At 42.5% G+C, this 13502-nt stretch overlaps 1 protein-coding gene across 1 annotated transcript in view; it reads left to right on the forward strand.

The window, feature by feature from the left end:
• The window catches only part of TRPC5 (transient receptor potential cation channel subfamily C member 5), a 59573-nt gene that overhangs the window by 9180 nt on the left and 36891 nt on the right, over positions 1-13502 (forward strand). The window contains exon 2 of the mRNA XM_010126879.2: positions 5672-6193. Coding sequence (XP_010125181.1) covers positions 5672-6193 — 522 coding nt within the window. The remainder of the gene's footprint in view (positions 1-5671; positions 6194-13502) is intronic.

Here is a 13502-nt window from a genome sequence, read left to right on the forward strand (position 1 = left end):
TCTGAACACAACAAGCTCTGATGCAGTTCTGCCACTGTCAAATGCTCTAGGTTTCAGTTTAGCTCTGAAAACTAATGCCTTGGGTCTACCTCCATTTTTAAACACATGGATAAGAAGCCAAATAAAACTTGAGGAAACTAGAGCAGATATATCTGCATATTGCTTTTGTTTGTTGGTCGCAGAGAAAAACATTTGGTTATACAGATATCACAAGTCTAATTTTTCACATTATTTCGGTAGTAATGTATTATATGATGCTATTTTTTTATTCAGATACCTATTTCACTGTTAATGTGTATCATCTGGTAACCCTGTATCAGCATTTGGCTTGCTACAAGGCACTAAAAGGGACTAATTTTTCTATCAGTCTGAGGGGCAGAGACTTTATTTGGCTTTACAGGCATGTAAGTCACCGAGCAGGTTTTAGACCAGAAGGAGCCTTTTCTTCAGCTGGATATTCTGGGGCAGAGGTATTGAAATCACTGGAATACTTCGATCAGAGCTTGCCCAAAAGTACATCTACAACCACCTGTGCTTTGTGCCAGTGTTCATAACCAGTGCAAAAGACCTTAAAGTATATTACTTTTTTATTATCAGTTTGTATTGTTCATTATATTTCATTAATCAAATTACATCGTTTCATTCAATGAACTGCTCTTTAGAGAAAACCCAGCCTCCTTATTAATACAGATACCGTCATCACTCTTGATACAAGATGTCTCTCCAGGCATCTCTGATTAAGAGATTTGGTTACTGAAACCTGCACCACTGCATCACCTAAAATGAAAGCTTAAATTTATAGACACATGTAACATTTTTCCAGAGTCCCACATAAGGAAACAGATGGCCATGGGGTTTTGTCAATGAAATAATTTGTTCATGGGTTTAGGCAAGGGGCAGGATTGAGTTGGTCACACCAGTCACAACATGTATTTTTTTCAAGACCCTTTTGCTGGTAACATGGCTGATGTGCAGTCTAGCAGCACGGACAATCTCTCCTGCTCTATTTATAGAGCTGAGCTAGAAATTCCACAGGACTGCGATTCCCAACAAAATCACAGTCACTGCTGAAGCTCCTTCTGACCACCGAGCCTCCTGCTAAACTGAAGTAGTAGAAAAATCTTCTTTTTATCATGACAGAAATTGGCTGTGCCTGTTACTGCGCTCACGGATGGCATATGCGCTTCGCCGGTAGGGCTGCATGCACAAAACCAAACTAGAAATTGGAAATCCTTGCTCAGTAAGTTACCCAGGCTTCCCTTTCTATAAGCGTTACATTTGAAGTTTTCCAATGAGGTTGCACGAGTTTGTTTAGTAAAACATTGTTTTGGCAATTAGAAAATCTTTTATAACATATAGTTGTATCAAAAAGTTATGCAAGCTGAAAATAATGCAGATTAATATATATAACAATATATAACAAAAATAACAATTTGCCATGTTTATACTTACAATTTATTACACCAGTCCAGGTGAGGTGGTGCTAGTTTATGGGATGCAGATGGCTCGAAAATGGGGCAATTCCACCTGTAACAGGTAAAAATATTAGTTATTTTCAAGCAAAAGTGGTAGCATTCTCAGTGTCAGACAGGATGGATATTTAGACTGTCTCTGGCTCAAGAAGCTTACAATTAGGGATTAACAAAACTAAGAGAGTAAAGGGTTTTGTGGTTAGGCTTTGCTTTGCTTTCTAGATATTATCTTTTCAGTTTGGCTCTGAAGGGTTATCTGGGTTGATGGCAGCTGTGAGTACCAGTAAAGGTGAACACTGAGGAGAGACCTGAACATGAAGGGAGACCAGAGTCTGGCAGGGTTACCAGACCATAATCAGGAGGACTGTCAATACAGAGGGGCAGAAAAGCACGAGACGCAGAGATAGACACAGACAATGACCTCCAAATAGTCATTCGAGAGAGCCAGACTCTTTTCTCAGAATCCAAGATTTTGCACTTGACTGGGAAGTTCCTTCACTGCAGAACAACTTTTTTTTGACCTAGTTGTCCTTTTCTGTATGTATGACAGATGCTGTAGAAACACTATGGCGTGCTTTGAAATCTTCCGGTGTTTAAAAATGGGTATTGGCTTCCATGATCCGTAAAAGGCAAAAGATGCATTCATATTAGTCTTCTAGTGTGCTTGAGGAGCATGCTTTTCAGCTGTATCTCCTCAGCTTCCCCCATTTTCTGCGCTTTGGTTCACATTGCTGAGCCGTCTCAGAGCACCTGAGCTGGATTGCTTTTACACAGCACTAAACCAGAGAACCTGCTCGGGGCACTCAGATACCAGACTAGATTAAGTCCAAAGTAAAACTCTCCTAAAAGACCTACAACAAGGCCATTGGGTCTTCAGTCCCAGGGGGTTTTTGTTGTGGTGGTTTTTTTTTTGTTGTTGTTGTTTGGTTGGTTTTTTGCTCTGTAGTTCTGCTCCTCTTACACTGTACTACTTCCTAACGTAAGCAGAGATTCCCACTCTTCCCATCCAGAGCTTCTTTCCAGCAGTGCACTATTTACTGGAAAACTTGTTTTTCTGTGTTCAGAGGACAGCTTATACTGAACAGTGCTTTTATGTGAGCTAATCCTCCATTTTCTTTTCCCCTAATGAATTAAGCTCGTTTCTCCCCCTCACTCCGTTTTAAATAAAGGTGATTTTTCCCCTCACTGCAGTGCCGTTCAGAGAAGCAGCAGTACAGCGGTAAGCAGCCTGCCTTTATGAGGATTAAGCCTAGAAAGATGGTAACAAGCATTCAGTCACTTGTTAATGGTAGCATTAATTTCTTAAACGAACATTACCAAGATGAAATATGGACAAGGCACACGCTGCTATGAAAGCGGTGACAATAAGGTTCTGAAGGACTCAGCTTAACAGCTTGTGTCAGGTGGTGAGGTTAATGGAAGAGAATTTGTTATTCAGGTCACTTAATGAAAATAACCTTGGAAGAGCTTAGCAGAGCCCTTGGGGTAGAATAATTTATTCCTCTTCTGCTTCCATCACTGTGAGTTAACCCAAGACACAGAAGCTGCTGATCTAAACATGAACTCAACCTGTCAGAGTAGGGCAGGAGGAACATCAGCAATTACAGTGCCTTGTAATCTCTGCTGCTCCTCCTGCCGCAGGACGTGGAATACAGCCTTGGGAGCAAAGGCTGGCTTCGCGCAGCCTCATCTTTAAACAGGACAATTTGTTCAGAGGCAGGTTATCAAAACAGCATGCAAGAAGGCAACAAAAATATTCACCACAAGGCATACAGTTTTTAGCCAGTGCATGGTTTTTGGGTCAGCCAGGCATAGAGAAGAGAGAGGCCGCAGCAGCCATCATTCACACCATTCCTGTGTTGGGTTTTGGTGGTTTGTTTTGCTGCTATAATCAGAAATAAGCTTCAGCTCCTGTGATTTGAGGCCTTACACTGATCTGCTCCCAGACCCCGGGGAGCCTGTGTGTCTCTGCACCACCACTTCCCTTCTCATACCTTCCTTCATTAGAAGTGCTGCAAGCTGCCCAGGAAAACATCCCTTCCACACAGCGGCTGCCCGAGTCCTAACAAAGTAGCGCTCCTTTTTTTTGGAGTGAGGGCTTGTAATATGAGCCAGAGTAAGGGATGAGGGATCACCTGATAGACACTCCCAATTTGATTCCAAACCTTGGGGCAACCACTTTGAGAGACTTAGCTCCAGATTTGGAAAACCTCAGGAGAAGACAAGATTAGCGCCATCCCCACCTGTAACTTCACTACCTTGTCTATAAGTGCCCATTCGTATTCTGAGCAACATGAACACCTCATCTGTGTAAAGCTGAAAATTCTTTTCACAGCCCTGGGTACAGTAACTTCCATATAGAAAAACAAGATTAAACTTGACAGTAATAAGAGTGAGAGGGGGAAAGAGTTCTTCCTTTGAGGAATACTGAAAAAGTAGAGGAAGAAAGATAAATGCAGTTATTCAAGCATCAGAGCTTTAAAAAAATACTTCTAAGAGAAAAAAGAAAAACCTGCACCTTTCTCTTGACATTTAACAAACCACCTAAACGAGCTAAGCAAGGGAAAAGAAAGAAAGTCAAAGACCTTACAGAGAGAGCTGCTTTCAGCTGTTTGTTAGTAGATATCTTAAAACACATTTATCCAACCTTGCTAAGGGATGCCAAGCCCTCCACGACCCATGGCAAATCCTCACTACCTTCTCTTCTTCCCTGTGAGCTCTATTTATAGGCTCCCTCCTGCCTCCTCTGTAGGGACCAGCCTTGCAGAGCCTCTTCCCACCTGTGTGTCTGTAGGCTGCCAGGGATTTAACTCCTCGTGTGCTGCATCCAGGGTACCAGACTTGTATTATTGCCCAGTTTCCCTCCAGCCACCCAGTGAGCCCCACTCCGGTAAATGACCCAGCGTTTCGGTGTGGTGCAACCTTTGGGAGAGCGTTGGGTGTTGTGAAGAGGCTCTGTCCTACATAGAGGTTTTAGCTCTTCAGTGCTATAGAGGCAATTAACTCCCAGGGAACCCAGATCCAGTGGTTCAAGGTTCAGATCCAGTGGTTCGAGGTTCACCATCTCGTAACCAGTCTTAGGTGTATCCTACAGAAGGATTTCTAACTTCATGCTACTTTATCGCTGCTTTACTTTTGGATTTTTACAGACTGAGTAATGCTTTCTGTCATTAGGACTCTTCGACAATAGTTTCTCTGAAACGCCTTTGACATTTTGCAAGGGGAAGGAGGCCTACTGTTCACCAACACCAGCAATCACCCCTGGAGCAGCGGGATGCCAGCTGCCAGGGCGGGAGCGGTGGGCACACCGGGTACAGTATGCTTGAGTAGCGATTAACACACAACAAAAAGAGCTGCCTGCGCTGCAAATGGAAACACACTGCGTGCTTGGGATGTAAGAGCATTTCGGTCTAATTTTGCACTCTGCATATAGTAATAAGACACAACAGGGTGTGCATTAAGCTCATCTTTTAAGAAGTGCAGCGGTAGCTGAATAATGCACACCCTGGAGCGTCTTATTTGTAGTGGACTATGGCTCATTAATTTTACATTTACATTTTTTCAAACCCATTAAAAAAAAAATCTATTCTGAGGGCAGTTATGTAATATATCCTTCCACTGAAAAGTATTTTCAAATAAAAACAGTAGGGAAAAGGTGAGGAAGAGCTTTGCTCAACTGCAGACCAGTGGTTGGTTTGGTTTGTGTAGGGCCTGCTATGAGCAGGTTCTTGGTCTGCTAATGCAGATATTTAATGCAAATAATGATAATTATGGAAATAATAATAGTTATGGAAATCTGTTCACTCTTTTCTAGACTTTCCTTTCTGTTTGTGTAATTACCTGGGCCTTTTGTCTTCCTTTTTTCCTACAAAACTCTGCCTTTTGGTACGTGAACGAGTACCCATTTCAGAACAGGTTCACACACAAAGCATGCAGGTGGGGACGTGACTGACTTCTACATCAAACTGGAAATGACTGGTCCCAGGTTCCTGCTTGGGAGGCAGACTGGCATGATTTGGGAGAAGATGGTTTTGCCAGAATAGCAGTGTGTATGTGTGCGTGGATACAATACGATTTAAAAGAACAGAGTGTTACAAAAACTCTATTTTGTTGTGACATCACTTCAAAAGTAGGAAGGAGAGACAGCTGATTTCTGCTGTTCCATGTGAAAAGTGACTATGGTTTATCCCTTCATACAGGTTCCAACCTTGATGATGGACACCCAGTTTTCAGAATTCACTCCAGATATCACCCCAATAATGCTGGCGGCTCACACCAACAACTATGAAATCATCAAACTGCTTGTCCAAAGACGGGTGACAATTCCACGCCCACACCAGATCAGATGCAACTGTGTGGAATGTGTCTCCAGTTCGGAGGTGGACAGCCTGAGGCATTCCAGGTCAAGGCTGAACATCTACAAAGCCTTAGCCAGCCCTTCGTTGATTGCCTTATCAAGCGAGGACCCCATCTTGACGGCCTTCCGACTGGGCTGGGAGCTGAAGGAGCTCAGCAAAGTGGAAAATGAGTTCAAGGCTGAATATGAAGAGCTTTCACAGCAGTGCAAGCGTTTTGCTAAGGACCTTTTGGATCAAGCACGGAGTTCGCGAGAACTGGAGATCATTCTCAATCACAGAGATGATCAAAGCGAAGAGCTGGATCCCCAAAAATGTCATGATTTGGCGAAGCTAAAGGTAGCAATAAAGTATCACCAGAAAGAGGTAAGAGTCATCTAAATGTGAAGGTGTGTGAAAGCTTCATAGATTGGATAAAATGGTTCATTTCTCTGGTCTCCATGGGTTGGTTTGAGGGTGCTAGCTGAGAGCCAGCAGAGGTGAGTTTGGATCAAGTGGAGAACCATGCCCAAATGGGTTAGTCACAAACCAGGAGGTTCAGTGCGCCTTGCTGACAGCGTGAATCTGGTGACAGTTGAGGGCAACGGGACTGGGACTTGGTGCAGTGGGTTATGGCTTCTATGGCACCAACACTTTCTGTTTCAAAGATGCGTGAATCCTATTTAATTGTAACCCATCCTCCTGCAAAGAAGACACTTCAGAGATTTCCAAGTTTGTTTGCTCCAAAAGCTTTTCCCAGTAGCTGCTTTTATACAGGAACCAAAAGCTAGAAGGGGTTGCCTGGCTCATAAAGTTCTTGACTGCAGGAAATAACATAATATATAATTCACTTCCTCCAGCCACCAAACACTTCCTAGCACTCATTCAACATTAACTCACACCAGCCAGAGAAACAGCAGCAGCAAAAGAGAGCAGGAGAGATCAAGAGCACCCTCACTGTCCCAGGTCTCCGTGATTACAGCAGTTTTGGTAGGTGAAAATGCTCATGGTAGCGGATCACGTCATGCAAATACTTCTTCACATCTGAGACACCTCAGGTTGATTCTTGCTCCTTGATTCATCCGTGTTTAGGAACTGAGAAGCAATTCCCAGAAATTCCAACTCCTGCCCATAGTACCAGAAGAGAAAGGCAAACTTTAGCTAAAGGGTACAGAGCCTTTCAGAAGCCCTGCAAATCCAGAGATTTAGAAGTTGATTCAATAAAGGCCACGAACCCAAGGAGGATGCTGACAACAGTTTCATTAGTTGGCTCTGCATTTTCTTTCTCTTTCCAAATCTGGACAGAATTCAGTAGGTGACATACTACTGTTGGCCAGTGATGTGCCAGGTTATCTGAACAAGGAATTAGCTTCCTTGGTTGAGGAACTGAATTGCAATGTCTGTTACGTTCTTCTCTGTCTAGGAGTGGCAGAAAAGCCTGCCACATTACTCTTTTGGCTGTTTTCCCCTCATTTGATGCTTTGTTTTGTACATTGACCCAGATGAGGACAGCCTGATGCGACACATTCCACCTCCCCTAATGGCTGCTCATGTCATCCGAGGTACAATAGTTAAGTGAAAGATGCAGATTTTCCTTTCTTCCCTTTGGTCTGTTACGCATCCTGCGTAGCAGCTCCTTGGTGCAACAGGCTGGACCCAAAGCCTCAAGCTTTCTGGGATCATGCACGTGGTTACTTACTGCTCCTACTGCGCTACTCCAGTGAAGTGTCAGCATGGCTCGCTGGCTTCATGTCAGGTTGTGTTTTTACCCTAGCTAAGTACCCTCCCTAGGGTTAGGTAATGTTGTAAGTGCTTTAGGGACACAAACAAGCAGTGAAGAATTAATCTGGAGGAAGGTAATACAGTATAGCAGGTCAGATGCTCCTTGACTCTAAGAAGGGCCAGAAACTCTTAACTTCTGGGGTTTTTTACTGGGCTGGTAGTCACAGACACTGCACCCACACACACCCTTCAGCAGCCAGGATACCGCTGGCACTGCTGTGTGCAGAGCACTGCTTGTTTCGGTGCCTTGTCACAGTTCAGGCTCCCTGCTGGCATCCAAGCATACATCTGTGGCTACCCTTCTCTTGTGTTCACATTAAGAAACCGTAAGTCTGAAGGAGTTCATTATATTTGAAATGCAGTGCTGAAGCTCTTTTATTTTATAAGTAACAATTTTTCAGTCTTTGCTTGCTTGACAGTTTTTATCTCTTCTTTTTAGACATATTTGACTTAATTCCAAGCATATGGACAAATTCCATGTTTTGTGACATATTCATGACAGTTCCAGCATAGAAATGATAGCACATATGCTCTGTGTTGTCAGCTGAAGTCGGTGCTGTTTCCAGGTAGAATACTGGTGCGCAGGGACAGAATGAATGAGTTTGGGAAACCAGCACTACAGAACCCCCTCATCCTACCTGGTTATTCGCAAATACCTGGTGGATGGTGTTTGTAGGCAACCAAATATTGCAGTGGGTTTCTTAGCATGATAATTAGTCCAATACAAAACACCAAGCGAGACAGAAACATCATTACCAGCTTCTGAAAACAATGAGTAGGAATATTTGTCAGGGAGACACTGAGAAAAGCCTTTTAATCATGACTGAAGAGTATCAGACTGAGCATTTTTGTGGGGACAGGAAGGAAAACACAAACAAGTTTGGTTTCATGAAAGACAGTTCTGCAGAGAGAAACAGCAGACTTTTTAAAAGTAGATCATCTTGTTCCGCTGAAGCTTTTTATGTCTTAACGTAAAATGGGATTGGGTTGGATGGAGAAGCTTTTTATATCTTAATGTTTACAAAGTTACAAGTCAAATCTCTAGTAGCCTAAGACGAAAATCCAAAGTTTTAGTAAATGATTAGCAATCAGCCCCACCAGCAACACAACCATTATGTGTGGTAAGTATTTTATAAACTGACAAATGCGTGGCTCATGAGGAAGAAGACCTTTGTCCTTTGGAGGAGGGCCAAAACAATGGGGAAGAAGTTTCTTGCTTTTCATGTTTATTTGCAATAAGCCCAAATATCCTAGAAGGTAAATTACTGTTTACATGGAAGGAAAAATTTCAATTATACAGGAAAGATTAAAATGTGCCCTAAGGTAGCTTTCTAGTGTATTTTATGCTAGTAAATGTTAAAACCATGCTGTGCAATGTTCACAAGCTCCCTCTCCATCTCATCTGAAGTGTAGAGTGGTTGTTCCCTCAGTTTCAAATTACAAAAAGGCCTTGAACATTTCTTTGGAAGATAGGAAAGACGTAATAGCTGTGATCGCTGTTTGCATGGCAGTCACAAAATAATAGAAAAAAATGAGGACGACTCTAGTACACTGCAGAACATGACGAGTCCACTTTTGAAAGAAATTATTTTTGTAGGAACATGGCAATTCATGGTCTAAGAGACAAGTAGGCTTTTCATAAATGCTCTGTACTATATGGCATTTGTCTTCATATTATTACGTTTCAAATTCTTTTCTTCATGACTAATTTTGGGAGAAGAAAGATGCTGAAGACTTAATACAAAAAGGCACAGCTCAGCTGTTGAGTATTAATCTTCACTATGCTATTCTGGCACCAAATTAGCTCTGCATTTGTTAATTTGTTTGCATTTCTAAGAAAAGATGGGGAAAAGTAATCTCTCAGGATCTTGCCAGTCACGGAAAGCACAATAGTGTGTACAGTGTGCCATCGCTGTATTAGAGAATCAGAGCACAGGCAGAATGCAAATAGAATTTTTGTGTCCTTTAAGGTTTTTTTACATTGTCAAAATAATGTAAAGCACCCATAGTGTAGCAGAGAATCAGGTCTAAAAGGGCAGACTTCTCCGTGTGTGTAACGTTCTGCTAGGCCACAAGAACAGCAATATACACTCAGCCTGTTCCTGCTCTCCAGCGCAGGTCATTCACATCTTCAAAATGAAGGGAAACATCACCGTAGTAGGCTTTTAGAGCTTTGCATTTTTCTGGTACTGGTCGTTGCAGATGGCTGTGCAGGTTTAGTTTGTACATCTGTAAGAAACACACACAATGCGAGGCACTCAAAAAAAAGTGTATTTTAGCGATGGCAGTATTGCTTAGCACTTTCACTGAATTAGATCAAAGCAGTGCCCGAAATTCCCTCTCAGAAACTTTAACCTTAGTCTGTCTTACTCACTGTACTCTAAATCAACGACAGGAAAGGAGAGAAGTAGAATTGTTTGCTTTTCTGATTTAAAAACGGTGCTCTCTGCTGTTTTCTCTTCAGGGTGAAGCTTCAAAAGTGTTAGTTCTTTTTTTCCAAGACATTTACATAGACAAGTACCTCCTGAGATGCAGTTCTGGAGTGAATGAATAATCATTCCTGCCATGCCACATATTTTTCAGCTGAGTCTTGACTCTTGTCAACTGCGAGGCTGCAGTTAGAAGCACGGCATCATTCTCCAGGGAGCGTGCATAAACCTGGCGAGTTTCTAAGGGCACTTCACTTAGCGTATAAAAAGAGCTTTCAAAAAGATCAGAGATGCACGAAAAATGAAGTGCGAGGTCTGCGAAAATCAAAGCTCATCTACTGCACCCTGTTCACCTGTTTTGAAAGCCATTCAGGTGTCTCCATGGATAGCCACAGATCTTGCTTTGCTCGCAGGCAGCGCTAAGATATTCTCCAGCGGTTTTGTCTGTTTTCTTGCCGCGCTGCCTGGAGATATAATGATACAGTGCTGAATATTTGTATTGTGCTCTTTAAAGGCACAATAAAAAGCTAGCTTTTCGATGAGCCTGCAGAGCCCAGAGGATTAATAAACAACCTTTTCCTTTCAAGTTTCTAGAATGAAATCATACCATGTCATGAAAAGATCTTTATTAGGACTAGATGAGGGAAGTGGAGCTGCTCCTTGTGGAAGCTTCTTTCCTTTCTAGTGACCTGGAACATCCGTATCCCTTAGGGAATTAGATGCTGAGGATGGTCCCGTCATGCTGCTTCCAGATCTGTCCTCCACCACAAACCTGATCTAAGTTAAGGGATTCCTAAAGCACTGAATGTCCAAATGTCACCTTTCATTTTCCAACAGCATTCATTCATTCATTCTCGTGTGCAGCAAAGATCTGATACGTGAACAGTGGCCTGTGCTAAATGAAGCTGGTTTTCTCTCAGACTCAAACCCAGCAGGCAGATGACCACATTACAAAATCTTCCAGGCATGTGCCAGTGAGCTGTTACCAACAGTCTCAGCGGCAGGACTTTGGGGAGACAGGTGGGTGCATGTCTTGGGGCCCCTACTCTATGGGTTTGCGCAGTTGCCAGATCTGTTTGTTCCATTTTTTGAAACTGGCAGGGAAATTTAACCCCTACAGCTGCATTGTGTTACAGAAATTAGGACAAGTGGCATTTAAGTGTAACCTCTCTCCAAACTTGGAAGAAGAAGAAGAAATATTCAGAGAAGTGATGGTTCATCAGTCTGACAAAGTGGACTCGAATGTTTATTTGAGGAAACAGCATTATTTGGTGTATTCTTCACATAACACCAAAATGTTCTAGCTTGATGAAGGTTAGCCACATATTGCAGCTGTCAGAGAACAGAACTGCAGAAGGCTATCTTCTGACAGCAAAATCATCTCTGACTAATCTTGCCACGTACAAATTTGAAAAAACAACCTAGGACCCGTGTGTCAGTCAAGGACAAGGACTCTGCTTGTGTTAGTGTAATGCACAGCAGGCAGTAAGCGCCTGGATCATTCTTTAAGTCATTTTTGGTGCCTTGTGCCTCTGACTTCAGTGATCTCTCAGACAAAGACAGGAAACAGGTTGAAAGCTAAAGGGATTGCCACGCTTTTAAGAACATTGGAGAATGATTTAGTGAGTTCGTCAGTTCCCTTAATTTCATGTATCACATCAGTCTTCCTGCCAGCGAGAGAGGAGGCTTGGGAAGCCAAAGTTGAAGTACTCATGAAGGACATGATTGATTGGCTTTCTATAGACAACAGAAACTGGAAAGAAGTGACGCCTTGTATACTGTATCAGCCAAGTGTTCAGCCTTACCATGTCTGGAGGTCTAGAGTGCCTTTCAGAATCAGCTCTACGTCAGTAGTGAAGGGTGCATCATGTTATTTGCTACTTCGCTGTGAATGACATCCTGAAATAATAAACTGTGGGGGAATATTGCTATGGATTCTCCCTTTTGGATATGGAAGTGGTCATTGTTATTTCTCTGATTTCTGTGAATTTCAGCTTTACTTCTGTCACTTACGGAAATGGGTTATGAAACTATAGAGAAAAGAACGGAGATTCCACTCACCGTAAACTCTTTGTGTGTACACCAGATCCATCACCATCCAGATGAGCCATTTAGGTGTCTCATGATTGAGAACACAGTTACTTCACAGTTCTTCACTCCAAGAAAAGTGAGATGGCCAGATGGGTTAATCATAGCCCCCTCAAACTGAGATCTTGTGCAGAATGGCATTTAAAAGCTGTGACTGCAGTTTTTGTGTTCTTACTCTTTCTCCACAACCCCCACCTGGCTGAGGAAACATCCTTCAGCAAAGAATACATCCTCCTCACCCTGCAGTGGTGATATTATTTGGAAGCAGAGGTAGCCTTTTGAGGTTCCCAAGAATGTGTGACGTGGTTGTAGCACGCTGGTCTGTCCTTCCCTGGGTATTGGAGTAAATTTACTCATTCAGGAGAAGGTAAGGTAGAAAGAAAAAAAGAAAACAAAATTAAATAGTTTCAGCACAGCTATTTCTCAGGTTAGAAAGGAAGCAAATGAAAAATATTTTTAGAACTTTCTGTTAACACTAAGAGGGTAAAGTAGGTATGTATTTAAAGTACTTGTGAATGACTTTTAAAATGTTCTTGTTTGCTTTAGTTATCACTTATTTAATGTAAATGTTAGAAATTCACTAGGGAGAATAAACGCAGCCTTTTACTTAAAAGTCAATACCCTCTCCACTTCATCTAAAGCCTGTGAGAGCTCCTGGTATTCATTTGCAAGATCTGTAGCTCCTCAAGTGCTGCCTGCAAGAGGACTTCAGGTAACTCTGCAAGATTTGTCTCTAAAGAGTTTTTAGCCGGAGTATTTTTCCGGTGCTTCTGTAGGATGTGTCAGATATCCCCTGTTCAGCTCTTGGAAACCAATTAGTGTGTTGTGAATTAAATGACTCTCTCTCTTAGGTGTATCGCTCGTATTCAGCACTGGCTCGTACTGCAGCACTCCGCCGCTGGAAACCCAGTCTGTGCCTACTTATCTTTGTAACAGAACTGCATCCCGAAGTGTTTGCTGAAACACTTCCTACAGGAATTTATTTATCAGCTGCAGTCTGCTGGCTCTAAAATCAATGCTGAGAAGTTTTGCGTATGTCTGGACTCTCGCTCGGGGTCTGACCCAGCTGAAGCGTGTTCTGGTGGGGTGTCTGCTAATAGGCTGGCCTCCAGAAGCACCGTTCAGTGCAGAATTTATGCCTGCACTTAAATCCTGCTGACACAAGCCATAAAAACAAACCTGTAGCTAAACACAGGTTTAAGCGCTTTGAGTAGAGATGGATTTAATTTCAAGCTGAATTACTTTGTTAATTGCTTCTTCCATGGGTAGGAACCCAGGATTTGCAAGCCTCTACTTTTGCCCTAGAACATGTGGGACCTCTTTTACTTAAATATTTAAGCCAGTCCAACATAAATTTGTGAAAAGTATTAATTTTGATGGAACTATAGCAGGCTTTT

Source organism: Chlamydotis macqueenii, chromosome 11 (genome assembly GCF_036417535.1).
Source record: "Chlamydotis macqueenii isolate bChlMac1 chromosome 11, bChlMac1.mat, whole genome shotgun sequence".
In the NCBI taxonomy this organism is placed as follows: domain Eukaryota; kingdom Metazoa; phylum Chordata; class Aves; order Otidiformes; family Otididae; genus Chlamydotis; species Chlamydotis macqueenii.